General features: G+C 44.8%; 1 protein-coding gene and 9 non-coding genes across 10 annotated transcripts; all 10 read left to right on the forward strand.

Moving 5' to 3' along the window:
* The first annotated feature begins 8,798 nt into the window (after nt 1-8,798).
* LOC125536337 (small ribosomal subunit protein uS3x) lies at nt 8,799-11,053 on the forward strand. Its single transcript, XM_048699535.2, has 6 exons — nt 8,799-8,967; nt 9,053-9,200; nt 9,304-9,475; nt 10,355-10,409; nt 10,493-10,624; nt 10,720-11,053. Exons 1-6 carry the CDS (start codon nt 8,938-8,940, stop codon nt 10,873-10,875), a joined length of 693 nt encoding a protein of 230 aa, XP_048555492.1. The 5' UTR covers nt 8,799-8,937; the 3' UTR covers nt 10,876-11,053.
* A 380-nt stretch (nt 11,054-11,433) lies between these two features.
* LOC125541985 (small nucleolar RNA snoR135) lies at nt 11,434-11,577 on the forward strand. Its single transcript, XR_007297773.1, has one exon. It is a non-coding gene; the product is annotated as a small nucleolar RNA snoR135 (small nucleolar RNA).
* Nucleotides 11,578-11,652: 75 nt separating this feature from the next.
* On the forward strand, nt 11,653-11,797 carry LOC125541984 (small nucleolar RNA snoR135). The gene has a single exon (XR_007297772.1). It is a non-coding gene; the product is annotated as a small nucleolar RNA snoR135 (small nucleolar RNA).
* A 46-nt stretch (nt 11,798-11,843) lies between these two features.
* Nucleotides 11,844-11,988, forward strand: LOC125541986 (small nucleolar RNA snoR135). The gene has a single exon (XR_007297774.2). It is a non-coding gene; the product is annotated as a small nucleolar RNA snoR135 (small nucleolar RNA).
* Nucleotides 11,989-12,202: 214 nt separating this feature from the next.
* LOC125541830 (small nucleolar RNA SNORD96 family) lies at nt 12,203-12,294 on the forward strand. The gene has a single exon (XR_007297676.1). It is a non-coding gene; the product is annotated as a small nucleolar RNA SNORD96 family (small nucleolar RNA).
* Nucleotides 12,295-12,460: 166 nt separating this feature from the next.
* On the forward strand, nt 12,461-12,552 carry LOC125541834 (small nucleolar RNA SNORD96 family). The gene has a single exon (XR_007297679.1). It is a non-coding gene; the product is annotated as a small nucleolar RNA SNORD96 family (small nucleolar RNA).
* Nucleotides 12,553-12,673: 121 nt separating this feature from the next.
* Nucleotides 12,674-12,761, forward strand: LOC125541983 (small nucleolar RNA snoR118). The gene has a single exon (XR_007297771.1). It is a non-coding gene; the product is annotated as a small nucleolar RNA snoR118 (small nucleolar RNA).
* A 353-nt stretch (nt 12,762-13,114) lies between these two features.
* On the forward strand, nt 13,115-13,210 carry LOC125541941 (small nucleolar RNA Z43). The gene has a single exon (XR_007297735.1). It is a non-coding gene; the product is annotated as a small nucleolar RNA Z43 (small nucleolar RNA).
* Nucleotides 13,211-13,450: 240 nt separating this feature from the next.
* LOC125541881 (small nucleolar RNA snR60/Z15/Z230/Z193/J17) lies at nt 13,451-13,544 on the forward strand. Its single transcript, XR_007297721.1, has one exon. It is a non-coding gene; the product is annotated as a small nucleolar RNA snR60/Z15/Z230/Z193/J17 (small nucleolar RNA).
* A 680-nt stretch (nt 13,545-14,224) lies between these two features.
* Nucleotides 14,225-14,312, forward strand: LOC125541876 (small nucleolar RNA R16). Its single transcript, XR_007297716.1, has one exon. It is a non-coding gene; the product is annotated as a small nucleolar RNA R16 (small nucleolar RNA).
* Nucleotides 14,313-17,570: the final 3,258 nt, after the last annotated feature.

Raw genomic sequence — 17,570 nt, forward strand, 5'->3', positions numbered from 1 at the left:
TGCGCAACAAAAGGAATATCATGAGTTACTCTGGTATCCAAACACTTACGATTTCGCCGGACGCTTGGCCCTGTCCGGCCACTCCTCTTCGTCCTCGTCGGCGTCGGGGACGTAGTCCGGCGGAGGGGTTTTCCTCTTCTTGGACCCCTCGGCCTCCCCTACTAGGGTGGCCTTCCTCTTCTTTCCTCCCCCCGCTGGAGGGGGAGAGGTCTCTTCTTCTTCCTCCTCCTCGTCTTCACGGGAGGAGTGCATCTCGGACTCATCGGACGACGAGTCCGACACCACCATATGCCGGGAACTCTTTCGAGTCCCCGTGGCCTTCTTCTTCTTGGCCTTCTTCTCCGGCACCACATAAGGTGCCGGAACCAGCAGCTTCACTAGGAGAGCAGGGGCTGGGTCTTCGGGCAAGGGAGCCGGACAGTTAATCAGTCCGGACTTCGCCTGCCAATCCTGTCAAAGGTGAGGGAGTTTAGATCCTGCATAGAGTCAAACTATGAAGAAAACTTAACATCCTGTAAAAGATGAAAATATTTTACCTCGCCAGCAGGACGCTGCGAGCTGAACCCGCGGTCTTCGGAGGCGGATGTGGGAGCCTCGGCGCCTTTGGTTAGCCCCTTCCAGACATCTTCGTATGTCGTGTCGAAGAGCCTGCTCAGAGTTCGGTGCTGCGCCGGGTTGAACTCCCACAAATTGAAGTCCCATTCTTGACACGGAAGGATCCGGCGGACGAGCATGACCTGGACTACGTTGACAAGCTTGAGCTGCTTGTTCACCAGGGACTGGGTGCATTTTTGCAGTCCGGTCACCTCTTCTTCGTCGCCCCACGACAAGCCCGTCTCCTTCCAGGACGTGAGCTGCGTAGGGGGTCCAGATCGGAATTCAGGGGCTGCGATCCACTTCGGATCGCGTGGCTCGGTAATGTAAAACCACCCTGACTGCCACCCCTTCAAGGTCTCCACAAAGGAGTCCTCGAGCCATAGGACGTTGGCTATTTTGCCCGCCATGGCACCTCCGCACTCCGCCTAGTTGCCGCGCACCACCTTTGTCTTGACGTTGAAGGTCTTGAGCCAGAGGCCGAAATGGGGGCGGATGCAGAGGAAAGCCTCGCACACGACGATAAACGCTGAGATATTGAGGATGAAGTTCGGGGCCAGATCATGGAAATCTAGGCCATAGTAGAACATGAGCCCGCGGACAAATGGGTGGAAAGGAAAACCCAGTCCGCGGAGGAAGTGGGGAAGAAATACTACCCTCTCATGGGGCCTTGGGGTGGGGAGAAGCTGCCCCTCCTCAGGAAGCCGGTGCGCGATGTCTTTGGACAGGTATCCGGCCTTCCTTAGCTTTTTGACATGGCCCTCCGTGAAGGAGGAGACCATCCACTTGCCTCCCGCTCCGGACATTGTTGGAGAAGGTTGAGGTAGGAAGTGCGGGCTTGGGCGCTGGAGCTCGGGTGCGCAGAAGATGGATAGGCAAAGGAGGAAGAAGGCGTAGGTAAAAAGGTGGATCCTTATCCCCTTATATGAGAGGATGCGGCTATGCGTCCCCACTAGCCTAGTAAAACTCGCTTGCCTCCCAAGCGCCGTGATAAATGGCGCGGTTGGGTTACCCACGTCCGTATTGATGAGAATCCCGTAAATGGGGGACACGATCTCTGCTTTGACAAGACGTGCCAAGGAAACCGCCTCACAAAACACGCTGAGGTGGAAAAGTGAAAACGATTCGAATAAAGGCTTGGCCGTAGTGTGATGTCACGCTGCGGAATACGTCAGCAGATTAGATTTGTGTTAATATTATTCTCTCTGTGGCAATACGTGGAAACTTATTTTGCAGAGCCGGACACTACTCTTGGTGTTTACAAACTTTTATGAAGAATTTGGAGGAGGAACCCGCCTTGCAATGCCGAAGACAATCTACGCGCCGGACTCATCATCATTGAAGCCTGGTTCAGGGGCTACTGAGGGAGTCCTGGATTAGGGGGTGTTCGGGTAGCCGGACTATACCTTCAGCCGGACTCCAGGACTATGAAGATACAAGATTGAAGACTTCGTCCCGTGTCCGGATGGGACTTTCCTTGGCATGGAAGGCAAGCTTGGCGATGTGGATATTCAAGATCTCCTACCATTGTAACCGACTTTGTGTAACCCTAACCCTCTCCGGTGTCTATATAAACCGGAGGGTTTTAGTCCGTAGGACAACTTCATCATACAACAATCATACCATAGGCTAGCTTTTAGGGTTTAGGCTCCTTGATCTCGCGGTAGATCTACTCTTGTACTACCCATATCATCAATATTAATCAAGCAGGACGTAGGGTTTTACCTCCATCAAGAGGGCCCAAACCTGGGTAAAACATCGTGTTCCTTGCCTCCTATTACCATCCGGCCTAGACGCACAGTTCGGGACCCCCTACCCGAGATCCGCCGGTTTTGACACCGACAACGGGCATGAGTATGAAATACCAATTTCAACTCTTGGAACATCTTATATGCTCCATGGCGTTCAAAACGTCTTTGAAGCCCCGATTCTAAGCCGTTAAGCATGGTGCACTAAACTATCAAGTAGTCATCATATTGAGCTAGCCAAACATTCATAACGTCTGCATCTGCTCCTGCAATAGGTCTGTCACCTAGCGAAGCATTAAGGACATAATTCTTCTATGCAGCAATGAGGATAATCCTCAGATCACGGATCCAATCCGCATCATTGCTACTAACATCTTTCAACTTAGTTTTCTCTAGGAACATATCAAAAATAAAACAGGGGAGCTAAACGCGAGCTATTGATCTACAACATAGATGTGCTAATACTACCAGGAATAAGTTCATGATAAATTAAAGTTCAATTAATCATATTACTTAAGAACTCCCACTTAGATAGACAACCCTCTAATCCTCTAAGTGATCACGTGATCCAAATCAACTAAACCATAACCGATCATCACGTGAAATGGAATAGCTTTCAATGGTGAACATTATTATGTTGATCATATCTACTATATGATTCACGCTCGACCTTTTGGTCTCAGTGTTCCGAGGCCATATCTGCATATGCTATGCTCGTCAAGTTTAACCTGAGTATTCCGCGTGTGCAAAACTAGCTTGCACCCGTTGTAGATGAACGTAGAGCTTATCACACCCGATCATCACGTGGTGTCTGGGCACGACAAACTTTGGCAATGGTGCATACTCAGGGAGAACACTTTTATCTTGAAATTTAGTGAGAGATCATCTTATAATGCTATCGTCAAACAAAGCAAGATAAGATGCACAAAAGATAAACATCACATGCAATCAATATAAGTGATATGATATGGCCATCATCATCTTGTGCTTGTGATCTCCATCTCCGAAGCACCGTCATGATCACCATCGTCACCGGCGCGACACCTTGATCACCATCGTAGCATCGTTGTCGTCTCGCCAATCTTATGCTTCCACGACTATCGCTACCGCTTAGTGATAAAGTAAAGCATTACAGCGCAATTGCATTGCATACAATAAAGCGACAACCATATGGCTCCTGCCAGCTGCCGATAACTCGGTTACAAAACATGATCATCTCGTACAATAAAATTTAGCATCATGTCTTGACCATATCACATCACAACATGCCCTGCAAAAACAAGTTAGACGTCCTCTACTTTGTTGTTGCAAGTTTTACGTGGCTGCTACGGGCTGAGCCAGAACCGTTCTTACCTACGCATCAAAACCACAACGATAGTTTGTCAACTTGGTGATGTTTTAACCTTCGCAAGGACCGCGCATAGCCACACTCGGTTCAACTAAAGTTGGAGAAACTGACACCCGCCAACCACCTGTGTGCAAAGCACGTCGGTAGAACCAGTCTCGCGTAAGCGTACGCGTAATGTCGGTCCGGGCCGCTTCATCCAACAATACCGCCGAACCAAAGTATGACATGCTGGTAAGCAGTATGACTTATATCGCCCACAACTCACTTGTGTTCTACTCATGCACAACATCAACGCATAAAACCTAGGCTTGGATGCCACTGTTGGGGAACGTAGTAATTTTAAAAAATTTCCTATGCACACGCAAGATCATGGTGATGCATAGCAACGAGAGGGGAGAGTGTTGTCCACGTACCCTCGTAGACTGAAAGCGGAAGCGTTAGCACAACGTGGTTGATGTAGTCGTACGTCTTCACGGCCCGACCGATCAAGCACCGAAACTACGACACCTCCGAGTTCTAGCACACGTTCAGCTCGATGACGATCCCCGGACTCCGATCCAGCAGAATGTCGGGGAAGAGTTCCGTCAGCACGACGGCGTGGTGACGATCTTGATGTTCTACTGTCGCAGGGCTTCGCCTAAGCACCACTACAATATTATCGAGGACTATGGTGGAGGGGGGCACCGCACACGGCTAAGAGATCAATCATCAACTGTTGTGTCTTTGGGGTGCCCCATGCCCTCGTATATAAAGGAGCAAGGGGGGAGGGGGCGGCCGGCCTAGGAGGAGGGCGCGCCAAGGGGGGAGTCCTACTCCCGCTTGTTGGAGTAGGAGAGAAGGAAAGAGGGGGAGAGGAACAAGGAAAAGTGGGCTGCACCCCTTGTCCAATTCGGACCAGAGGGGGCGCGCGCCTCCTTCCTTTTGGCCTCTCTCCTCTATTCCCGTATGGCCCAATAAGGCCCATATACTCCCCGGCGAATTCCCGTAACTCTCCGGTACTCCGAAAAATACCCGAATCACTCGGAACCTTTCCGATGTCCGAATATAGTCGTCCAATATATCGATTTTTATGTCTCGACCATTTTGAGACTCCTCGTCATGTCCCCGATCTCATCCGGGACTCCGAACTCCTTCGGTACATCAAAACTCATAATATAACTGACATCGAAACCTTAAGCGTGCGGACCCTACGGGTTCGAGAACAATGTAGACATGACCGAGACACGTCTCCGGTCAATAACCAATAGCAGAACTTGGATGCTCATATTGGCTCCCACATATTCTACGAAGATCTTTATTGGTCAAACCGCATAACAACATACGTTGTTCCCTTTGTCATCGGTATGTTACTTGCCCGAGATTCGATCATCGGTATCGCAATACCTAGTTCAATCTCGTTACCGGCAAGTCTCTTTACTCGTTCCGTAATACATCATCTCGCAACTAACTCATTAGTTGCAATGCTTGCAAGGCTTTAGGTGATGTGCATTACCGAGAGGGCCCAGAGATACCTCTCCGACAATCGGAGTGACAAATCCTAATCTCGAAATACGCCAACCCAACAAGTACCTTCAGAGACACCTGTAGAGCACCTTTATAATCACCCAGTTACGTTGTGACGTTTGGTAGCACACAAAGTGTTCCTCTGATAAACGGGAGTTGCATAATCTCATAGTCATAGGAACATGTATAAGTCATGAAGAAAGCAATAGCAACAAACTAAACGATTAAGTGATATGCTAACGGAATGGGTCAAGTCAATCACATCATTCTCCTAATGATGTGATCCCGTTAATCAAATGACAACTCATGTCTATGGTTAGGAAACATAACCATCTTTGATCAACGAGCTAGTCAAGTAGAGGCATACTAGTGACACTTTGTTTGTCTATGTATTCACACATGTATTATGTTTCCGGTTAATACAATTCTAGCATGAATAATAAACATTTATCATGATATAAGGAAATAAATAATAACTTTATTATTGCCTCTAGGGCATATTTCCTTCACAAATATAAGCTTCCAATCCTCAAAAAAAATATCGATCTTTACGCCCCGACCATTTCAAGACTCCTCGTCATGTCCGTGATCAAATCCGGGACTACGAACTACCTTCGGTACATCAAAACACATAAACTCATAATACCAATCGTCACCGAATGTTAAGCGTGCCGACCCTACGGGTTCGAGAACTATGTAGACATGACCGAGACTCATCTCCGGTCAATAACCAATAGCGGAACCTGGATGCTCATATTGGTTCCTACATATTTTACGAAGATCTTTATCGGTCAAACCGCATATCGGTATACGTTGTTCCCTTTTTCATCGGTATGTTACTTGCCCGAGATTCGATCGTCGATACCTTAATACCTAGTTCAATCTCATTACCGACAAGTCTCTTTACTCATTCCGTAATGCAACATCCCGTAACTAACTCATTAGTCACATTGCTTGCAAGGCTTATAGTGATGTGCATTACCGAGAGGGCCCAGAGATACCTCTCCGACAATCGGAGTGACAAGTCCTAATCTCGATCCATGCCAACTCAACAAACACCATCGGAGACACCTGTAGAGCACCTTTATAATCACCGAGTTATGTTGTGACGTTTGGTAGCACACAAAGTGTTCTTCCGGTATTCGGGAGTTGCATGATCTCATAGTCATAGGAACATGTATAGTTATGGAGAAAGCAAAAGCAACAAACTAAACGATCATCGTGCTAAGCTAACAGATGGGTCAAGTCAATCACATCATTATCTAATGCTGTGATCCCGTTAATCAATTGAGAACTCATGTCTATGGTTAGGAAACATAACCATCATTGATTCAATGGGCTAGTCAAGTAGAGGCAAACTAGTGACACTCTGTTTGTCTATGTATTCACACATGTACTAAGTTTCCGGTTAATACAATTCTAGCATGAATAATATCATGATATAAGGAAATATAAATAACAACTTTATTATTGCCTCTAGGGCATATTTCCTTCAATCACACCACGCCCCTTTTGTTGCTCGACTCTGCAGAGTTACCATCGAGTGCCAAGGGTGGTACCTCATAATGCACTCCAGGTGATGACTCTGTAGTGTAGCTATTCGGTCGTGGTCATCGATGGTGATTCCTCGTTGACCACTCCTGATACGACTCTGTCGTGCAACCCCTCAAGTGTGAACCTCAAGGGTGGTTCCTCTTACGTTCACCTTGATGATTTCAATAGTGGAATTCACCGAGGGTGATTCCTCATGTTTTCCCCTTGATGTTTGGACACCCGGTTACCTTGACTTTACTTGAGACCTTGGTCAAAGTCAGTCGGGCCCGGAGAGCAACCACAAGATAATTACGTGGCACAGCCGGGCATTCTGGGCCCTTGCCGTAAGTCCACGAGACGGGGTGACGGGGTCACATCGATCATGAGTCTCTGCTTGTCTCCGCAAGCTAATAATACACTATGGTTTGGGCATTTGTTCTGAGTTGGCCTTTGGCCTTTACGCACTAACCACCATGCGAGAATAGTTATGGGCCTCAACGACGTAGTATCAACCGAAGCTTTGTCAGATGTCCAGTTCAGCATTGCGGCACGGCTGGGCCGACACCATCCATGTAGAGGTGAAGCTTAGACCCGCCCTGCACGCAACGACCCAGAGTGCAACGGGCGATGGGCCCAGCCCCCGGAGTGCTTAGGATGTAGACCGGCGGGGACCTCTCTGCTGAGCCTAGATAGGGCTATGACGTGTTGATCTTCCGAGGACGGGCATTGATCCAGAAAAGTGTGTCCGACCAGAGTAATCAAGCGTGTTGGAAAACGTGGTGCACCCCTGCAGGGAAGAATTTCTATTAATAGTCGTGTCCACGGTAACGGACGTTCGGACTTATATCCTGATCTTTTACAACTAGAAATGCATACTTGAGATATGTGGCCCCGAGATTGCTTTCTCGCAGGGAGTCGAGGAAGGATCTGTGGGCATTAATACTACAACATGCTTGTTAATTATAAATTGCTATTCTTTACTCTTCCACATGCTGCAAGATGCTTGGAGCTGCTTGAAGATGCTAGTCTTCGATAAGCTAGGCCTTGGCTAGGCCTTCCTCTCTATTCTGACATTCTGCAATCCATAAACGAGGTGAACCTGAGATGTCCTCATCATGTACTATTCATAACATGATTTGACTTTTTTTAAGTTGCAGGTCTAATTTGGGTTGAAATCCAGAACAATAAAAGTAGTTTTTTCCCACACACTAAATTTTTTGTATGATTTTTAGGACGCGAATATCTAGCAATCATCAGCCAACGAACAAATTTGATCACCATGGGGGCGATCAACCAGTGAATGTTTTCGTTCACTAGGTTGGTGCCATGGAGCAAGCATACCAGCGGCCCATTGTGGAGCACATATGATTTTTTTTGTTATAAGACAATTTCAAAACTTGCCATCTGATCAATACACAAAATCTCTAAAAATGTCATGGACTAAACAACTACTTCCTAACATTTTACAACCAATCTGAGAATCAGCTATATATTGAATAGTTCTATACCACAAAATGATATTTTGACTTAAATCGCCAACCATGAAAAACCTAAATATGCCAAAGCCCAACAAACTATGTTTGCCATCACTTCCACCGATAAACAATGACATGATCTTGAGAAAACTTGAAGTAAACATTTTTTCTAGGAATGTGTCATGATACTTTGCAAAATTGCCATGGCTTTGGGAGCTTTATATCTTAAATTTGCAACTGGACATATTCGGAAATTACCATGTCAGAAATTTCAGAATGTGTACGTTGGTGGAGAAGGCTGGTGTGGGAAGTTCCGGGGAGGGGGAGGCGCCCGACGACTAAGAGTGGAGAGGAGGGATGTGATAATAATGGAGAGGTCAATAAGATTTGTGCATTGCATCTGACGACAGTACGTGCGTTTGGCAGGAACGTAAAAAAATCTAACATTCCCTGGATAACATTTTCACTTTAGAGCGTGTGTGATGTGCATTTGGACAATCGGTGCGCCGATAGCCAGGGAACTGCCAGAATGGGCGACGGCCCGATAGATAGCCACGGCGGCCCGACCGGCCTAAACATTTATGCAGCAAAACCCTAACGCCCGATCGATCTATTATATATTCGCAGCCGCTCCTCAACATTTCTATCCAAACCTAGGGTTTATCTACCGCCGCCGCAGCCAAATCATCTCCGTCCCCCTCCCACTCCCCCTCCCGCTCCCCCTCCTTTCTCCAACATGGCTCTCCAGATCAGCAAGAAGCGAAAGGTACGAGACCGAGCCCTCTCCCTTCTCGATCCCCAACTTGATTAGCACGACATGTAGATTCTTACGCGCCGTTGCTCGCTCGCAGTTCGTCGCCGACGGCGTGTTCCTGGCCGAGCTGAACGAGATGCTGACCCGCGAGCTCGGGGAGGACGGCTTCGCCGGCGTCGAGATCCGGGTCACCCCCATGCGCACCGAGATCATCATCCGCGCCACCCGCACCCAGAACGTCCTCGGTACGTGCATTTGCCGACCGCAAGCATCCCGTGCCTGCCTATTGTTTTCGACGCCGGATCTGAGGTTTTGTTGCTCCGGTGGCTGGCGATGTTTGACGTTCAGGCGAGAAGGGCCGGAGGATAAGGGAGCTGACTTCGGTGGTGCAGAAGCGCTTCAACTTTCCGGACGGCGGTGTGGAGCTCTACGCCGAGAAGGTCCTGAACCGCGGCCTCTGCGCCGTCGCTCAGGCCGAGTCCCTCCGCTACAAGCTGCTCGGTGGCCTCGCCGTCCGAAGGTTATTCCTGAACCCACACGCTCTGGAACTTATATTAATTACATAGTGTACTACCATGTCATCTTCACAACATGTCTGGCTCATTAACGCCGGACTTGTGTTCGATGGTGACAGAAATCAATTGTAACCCTCCATTGCTTTCTGTAAGCAGTTGATGCATTTTGCTAATGTTTCCATTGCTTTCTGCTTTGGAGAGAACATGACCAATGAATCTTCTTGAAGTTAGGGTTCTCGTTCTGCCGTTTGCCGGACGTCATCTATAAAGCAAATAGGTCATTTTATGCCAACTTTGTGTCGGAAGATGACTAAATTACCTGTGCCAACCAGGCTTCATTTGCTGAGAAGCTTTGTCTATAGGTTTCTAATGCTTTCCTAACTGGTTGGCCACATTACCTATAATTGGCTTTCACAAGTCACTTGTGTCAGGATATAAAATTGCTTAGCTGAATCATCTTATTGCGAGTCTTATCAATTGTTATTCGGGTGCTCTCTTTCTACTTGGTGATTGTAATTAATTGTTGCCCTCTATTGCATTTTGTAATCAGTAGATGCATGTTGCTACTAGTTTCTAATTTGGAGAGAACAGTACCAACGAATCTTGTGCCGTAGTTTGCCATGTCATCTATAAAGCAAATAGGTCTCTATGCCAACTTTGTGTCGGAAGATGACTAAATTACCTGTGGCAACCAGGCTTCATTTGCTGGGAAGCTTTGTCTATAGGCTTCTAATGCTTTATAACTGGTTGTCCTCATCACCTTTTGGCTTTTGCAATTCTTTTCTTATGTTACGGCTGGAAGTTAAAATTGCTAACTGAATTGTCTTACTATTATCAGTTGTTTGTTGGGTACTCTTTGTCTAATTTAGTTTATGTACTTGCAGAGCATGCTATGGTGTACTCCGATTTGTCATGGAGAGTGGTGCGAAGGGCTGTGAGGTACCTTTTCTGTTGACAATAGTTTTTCTTGTTTTGATTTGAGGCAATTTAGCTCATGTCCTTGGAGCATTCCTGATTTCTAGGTTATTGTGAGTGGGAAGCTTAGGGCACAGCGTGCTAAGTCCATGAAGTTCAAAGATGGCTATATGATCTCTTCTGGCCATCCTGTCAACCAGTATATTGATGGAGCTGTGAGGCATGTTCTTTTGAGACAGGTTTGGGGCCTACTTCACATGGAATTAGTTGCTATAAATAAATGGTGTTGTTAGTTCACATAACTTAGCTGATCTTATATCTTATTTGCTTTCAGGGTGTGCTGGGTATCAAGGTTAAGATCATGCTTGACTGGGATCCCAAGGGGAAACAAGGACCATCTACACCTTTGCCTGACCTTGTTACCATCCACCCTCCTAAGGATGAGGATGAGTTCCTGAGACCTCTTGCAGCAGAAATTGCAGTTGCTTAAAAGTGAAAAAATTGGTTCTGCCTAGGGGTATATAGGAGTTTAGGTTGACTGACGCTATGGTTTCGGATTATGTAGTTATACTTTTTATTTATGATGGTCGTGTACTGGTATGAAAGGGCTTTACCTTTTGAAGTTCAATCATCAGTATCCAATATATGCTTCAAGATTTCATGTTGCATGGTATTGTTAGAATGCATGGTCTGATATACAGTGATGTGTAAACCTTAGTGCTACAACTTGCTTGGTATATCTGTGTTATCTTCTGTTTATGTTATGCAAGTCAAAAAACTATGATCAGTAATTTGTAGGTTCCATGCTGCCAAGTTTTATGCACATCATGCAGGATAGTGGTGATGACTGCAGTAAGATTTTATATGCTTTCTGCAACAATCACTTCCCTCTCAACTAATCTGACTTTTCTCTGTTTTTTTGCGATTGTTTTCTGTTTCCATAACAGCATTACAATACACTTGCCTTCTCTGTTCTTTGTCTTGATGAATGCTTTTGAGTCTATTTGCTTAGCAAACGAATTTGTTACACTTTTCCTCCCTTTTAGCTTTTGCAGGATAAGTGTGTATCAGTTAAATGCTTTTTCTATGCATTTCTGGCTGAAAGTGTTTCCTGCTATATTAATTTGTGGAAAGTGGGCAGTTGGGTTGAGCTTGATAATCTCTTTCGCCAACAATCATTTTCCTCTCATTAGCCTTCCAAGATGACTGCATCTGAATCTATCTGCTTTGCATCGAAAGTTCTTTTGCTATTTTCTCCCTTGTTGCCTTTGCAGGATAAGTGTGTATCGGTTAAATGCCTTTTGATGTGCATTTCTTACTGAAAGTGTTTCCTGCTATATTAATTTGTGGAAAGTGGGCAGTTGGGTTGAGCTTGATAATCTCTTTTGCCAACAATCATTTTCCTCTCATTATATTCTTCAAATGTATCTCCATTGTTATATATATCCCCATACTGCCTTTGCAGGATAAGTGTGTATCGGTTAAATGCTTTTTGTCGTGCATATATTACTTAAAGTGTTCCCTGCTATATTAATTGTAAGAAGGTGGGCAGTTGGGTTGAGCTTGATAATCTCTTTTGCCAACAATCATTTTCCACCCATTTCAAATGTATCCCATTGTTATTTCTATGCTTTCGGTATCTGTACTCTTTTGATAAAAAAATATCTTTCGAGGTCTGCTTGCAGGACTAGTATAATTGGCACTGAACTTTGGTTTTCTCAACAATCATTTTTGTCATTTGACCTTGTTTTCTATTCTAACCTTTTGTCCCCATGTTGAAGTTCTATGTTGAGGTTTTTGAGACATTTGTTCAGGTTTGGCCAGTGATGAAAAACCTATTATTCATACCATCTTTCGGGACTGATTGGTCGCTAAGCGCCCATGCTGTCATTCTGCAATTCTGAGGTCAAATTGAAAACTGTTTGTCTTTGTTTCTGGTTATCCACTCTTTAATTATTGAATACTGTTTGTTTAGTTCCTTGTCTTCCACTCCTTAATTTTTAGTTTTTTTGACACTCCCACAATCCTGAGGTCTTTTTGCTCATGCTGAAGAATTCCATTTAATTGATTTGGTTTGGCTGGTGATGAAAAACCTGTTAATCATACCATCTTTTGGGACTGATAGGTCGCTATGCGTCCATGCTGTCTTCCTGCAATTCTGAAGCCAAATTGAACAGCTCTCAAGTGTCTACTAGTTGAGTTGTCTTGCATTCTTTAATATGTTAATTTTTTTGGACGCTGCGCAATCCAAATTTTTTTAGGGCTACAGATTCCAAATGTTGTGTTGTATGTATGAAGATATGCACTGGGCTCTGAGCAGCAAACATTGTTGCCTTATGATGGAGATGCATTTGCCTAGAAAGCATTGTCTGATGTCTCAACATTGCACTTAACAACCATTTGCTTAAAGTTGCATCAGGGCTGCATTGTACCAAGGCCTTGGTTCTTTGTACCATCGTCTTGCTTGCCAGATTCGGCTGTAGTCAAACCACTAAGGAAGGAAATCTGGTCGGCCTGTCAATATTAATGGGCAACCCGCTTACCAACCGTCCTCCATTTCATATCGTTTTTCTTCCATTTTGCTGTAAAATTCTGCAAGTCTGTTGGGGATGGCATTAGTGCTACCCTGTTGATTATGCAGTTCTCAAGTTCTGGTCATTGTTGATTTTGTCCAGTGTATAAAGCAAGCTTGGATTTTGTGTCTGGAGCATGCTGCAATTCGTGTTTGAGGACGGTGAAGATTGATATTTGGTCTCGTTCGTCGTAACTGGCATCTTCTTGCCTTGCCGACCATTCTGCTATATCACCACCCATATTCTGAGTCCTTTCTTCTAGAACAAAATGCTTTCCCCCCCTGGTTAGATCTTCTGCTGATGTGTTTTTACAATTTAAGCGGTTTGCTTCTGTTAGTGGCCAAGGATTAAACTAAATTATAGACAAGCATATGTCTGAATTTTTTTCATGTGGAACAATCTAATCTTCTCTATGAGGCCAATGATCTTGCTTGATTCATAATGTGAATCTTTCTTTGGGATTCCTGTCATCTTCGTTCGCTATTGGTTTTTCAAGGTTGAATGATGATCACAAGTGCATAGTTCATATGATCAAATAATGATTACTTGAACAAAAATAGTCTTTCGCTCCTATCTGACGACCTTTGATCTCAGCCCTATTCCAGGATTGTTTTTTGCAAGGTGCAGATATCACCGCTCATATTCATCATTTTATTTTTGTATTTTTTTGTAATTAAACCATACTATTGGACAAAAATTGTTTCAGCTCTATTCCATGTTGAAATCATAATTTGTAATTTAGGTAGAAATCTGTTTGTTTTCGTGGTTCTTTACTTTGTCTGAGTTGGGGTTATATGACCGAGCAAAATAGTTGATTTGTTTATTTGTATGGATCTGGGGCCTGTTCGGAATCCACCTGCTCCCTGAAATTTCGGAATATGTGGAGTACCTACATGCGCGCTCCATGATTTTTAACTGAAACTCCGCCTGCTCCTGGAGCGGCCGGTCTCCGAACAGGCCCTTGGGTAGTGATGAGGAAATTCACTCAGTATCATCTTCTAGATGTAATTATTCAATTGCTACGTTCTTACTGAGCTCCTGTCTGTTTGCTATTGAGGTTTCTTATGCTATTTTTGTTGTTTGATCTTTCTTGATGTTCTCTTGGTTTAAATATTTCTTGATGAGGTTTCCCGTCATCTGTGCCTACCCATGTGGTTGGCTTTTGCATCTCATATGGTTTACTTATAAACCCTTTGCAGCCATTTCTCTGGGGTCAAATGGTCTAACTGAGATTTTGTTATTTTTCTCAAAATTTGAATTCTTCCTGCTGGCAATTGAGGATCAGATATCCTACACTCTCAATGGACAATTCCATGTGTGGACTAATAATCTCCGCTTATTATCTGATGCCTTGCAATCTTTGATATGTTTTCAGAACTCTGTACTTTTATTTTAACTTCTGTGAATTAATTTGGTTGATGGCTGTGATTTGAGTTACCTGTGCTTCTGATTAATTGATGAAGCACAAGTGAAAAAACATGCTTGAATAAGAACATGCAAAAACTGTTAAGAATAATTAACTCAAGGTCAATTAGGGGATAATCCCGGCTCTTCCCGTGCATGTAATCTCACGATGTGGGAAACGTCACAACGGTTTCTCCCTGGAGCGTCGCCTCTTAACCGTCGTCTCCAAAGACGTCTGTACATGTTGTATATAAAGGATCCAACACTATCAGTAAAGACATTTGATTCATTTGATTGTCTCTCGATCTTTATTTGAACATGTTATCAGCACGCTCCTAGCGGAGCAACGCGACGGTTCCTGGCTACTGCATCGCCCGTGAGTTTGACGGCTACAGCCCTTGGTTTGCCGTGGTGACGCCCGCGAGTTCGACGGCTACAGCCCTTGGTTCGCCGTGGTGACGCCCGCTACCGCGGTGGCTCTCGGCCCGGTGGAAGCACTTCCAAGCGGCAGCCTTGTGTCGTACATGGCCACGACCTGTTCATGGCACAGCGCATCGTTCGAACGACCTGTTCACGGCAAGACAGAGTACAGAAGAATAACGAGAAGAGAATCGGAGACTCAAGGGAGACTCAAGTCAAGCACCACGCAAATTGGTGTACCAGCTTCTAATTGCTACAGAGGAGCAAGGTGCTACTTCTCCAATTTTCTTCATGGCTACAGAAAATTGCTTTACCACGAACATAATCTTGCCTTGACACTGGACGGCGGACGAAGGCATCCATGGCTAGTGGCATCGCCTGGCTTCAGTCCCCGCTGGACCAAGCCGGTTCCAGCGGCTTCGTCCCTGTTGCGCCGCGCCCCGCGGGCCCTGTTGCCAAAAAACTAATAGAAAAAGCGTAGAAAAGCTCAACAGAAAAAAAGTTGTTGTAGTTCAAAAACATGATTAGCATTGTTCTCAGAGCATCAAACAGCATGCCGTCTGATGCTTCTACTTCTGTCAAACCAGCTTTAGATTGCTCAGCTTCTGAACAATTGCCCTGAAATGTTTGCTCCCGGTATTCATTGAAGGTGTCATTCCCTGAGTCATGTTGGTGATTATTCTTGTTCAATTCCAAAGGGTTCCCAGAATTTGTATCTTTGCTTACAAACTGTTATTAAAGGAGACAACAAAAAAAATAATAAAATCATGTGGCTGAACACTCCATCTGAAACCATCTAAAAACCATAACAGGGTAGAAACAACCCGCAGGTTTGTCTAAAAATTCAGTTTGAATAAAATGTGGTTGAATCCCAAACAAACCTGAAACTAACATATTGGACTTGCATAAAAAAAGTGAAATCAACAAAAAGGGCTATCAAAAAAGTTTTATATATACTTCACATTCTACATTTGTTAAAAACTGTCATCTCAAAAACGACAAAAAAGAAAACTGAACTCTCAGAGCCTCAACTACGAATTTCCACAAACTATAAACTGGATATCGCGAAAAATCAGTCTCAGTTTACCACCACAAAAGGTCTCACTGAAGAATATTTTGCGTCACATAGGTATCAAAATTTGTACACTAAAAAAAATCATTACCCCAACCACAAAAAAATTATCGCTGAAAACCTATTTTGATAGGAACTTCATGTAGAGCATGTCCCCATGATTCAACAAAAATGAACATGATGTACATAGGATCAAACAACACAGGTCATACTCTGACAAGAAAATGCAATTATAGAAGTGGCAATTTAAAACATTTAACATGCTATTTACATCCTGTTGAACAAAGTGAATCGACCTGTATTGTACTTGTATTCAAGCACTACTTTCAACAAAAAAACAGCTTCAGCAAAACCCAACATATAATGAGCTCAGTCTGAAAAAAATACATTCAGACAAAAATTCAGAGTGCATCCCTTTGGTTTGTACTTGTCCAAAATCACGTAGAGAGCCATGTTTCTGGTTGCGGCCCAAATGAAATCATCCACACACACCAATTCCCCGGATGATCGCCCCCTAACCCATCACATGCCCTTCCTCAAGCCTAGTTGCAAGTCGCGTGTGCTTGCAAGTGGCATGAAAAAAATAGAAGACCCCAGTTGCAAGTCGAGTGTCCGCTTGCAAGTGGCATGAAAAAAATAGAATACCCAGTTGCAAGTCGAGGGTCCACTTGCAAGTGGAATAAAAAAGAGAAAGACGCAGTTGCAAGCCGAGGGTCCCCTTGCGAGTGGCGGTTGCAAGTCGAGGGTGCACTTGCAAGTGGCATAAAAAGGAAGAAGATCTGGTTGCAAGTTGAGGGTACACTTGTAAGTGGCATAAAAAAAATAAGACCCAGTTGCAAGTCGATGGTCGACTTGCAACTGGCATCAAACAAGAAGACCCAGTTGCAAGTGGAGAGTTAACTTGCAAGTGGCATAAAAAACAAAAAGACGCAGTTGCGAGTCGAGGGGCGACTTGTAAGTGGCATGAAACAAAATACCCCAGTTACAAGTGGAGGGTCGACTTGCAAGTGGCACGAAAACAGAAGTCCCAGTTGCAAGTCGAGGGTCAACTTGCAAGTGGCATCAAACAACATGACCCAGTTGCACGTCGAGGGCGACTTGCAAGTGGCATCAAACGAAAAGACTCGGTTGCAAGTCAACCCTCGACTTGCAAGTGGCATCAAACAAAAGACCCAGTTGCATGTTGAGGGTCAACTTGCAAGTGACATCAAACAAAAAGACCCAACTGCAAGTCGGGGGTCAACATGCAAGTGACATGAGACAAAATGACCCGGTTGCAAGTCGAGGGTCGACTTGTAAGTGGCATCAAACAAGAAGACCTAGTTGCAAAAGTCGTGGGTCAACTTGTAAGTGCCATCAAACAAAAGACCCCAATTGCACATCGAGGGTCGACTTGCAAGTGGCATCAAACAAAAGACCCCAATTGCATGTCGAGTGTCAATTTGCAAGTGGCATCCAACAAAAAGACCCAACTGCAAGTCGAGGGTCAACATTCAAGTGGCATGAAACAAAATGACCCGGTTGCAAGTCGAGGGCCGACTTGTAAGTGGCATCAAACAAGAAGACCTAGTTGCAAAAGTCGTGGGTCGACTTGTAAGTGCCATCAAACAAAAGACCCCAATTGCACATCGAGGGTCGACTTGCAAGCGGCATCAAACAAAAGACTCCAGTTGCATGTCGAGCGTCAACTTGCAAGTGACATCAAACAAAAAGACC

The sequence above is a fragment of the Triticum urartu genome, chromosome 2A (genome assembly GCF_056163025.1).
Source record: "Triticum urartu cultivar PI428250 chromosome 2A, HENAU_Tu73, whole genome shotgun sequence".
NCBI lineage: Eukaryota > Viridiplantae > Streptophyta > Magnoliopsida > Poales > Poaceae > Triticum > Triticum urartu.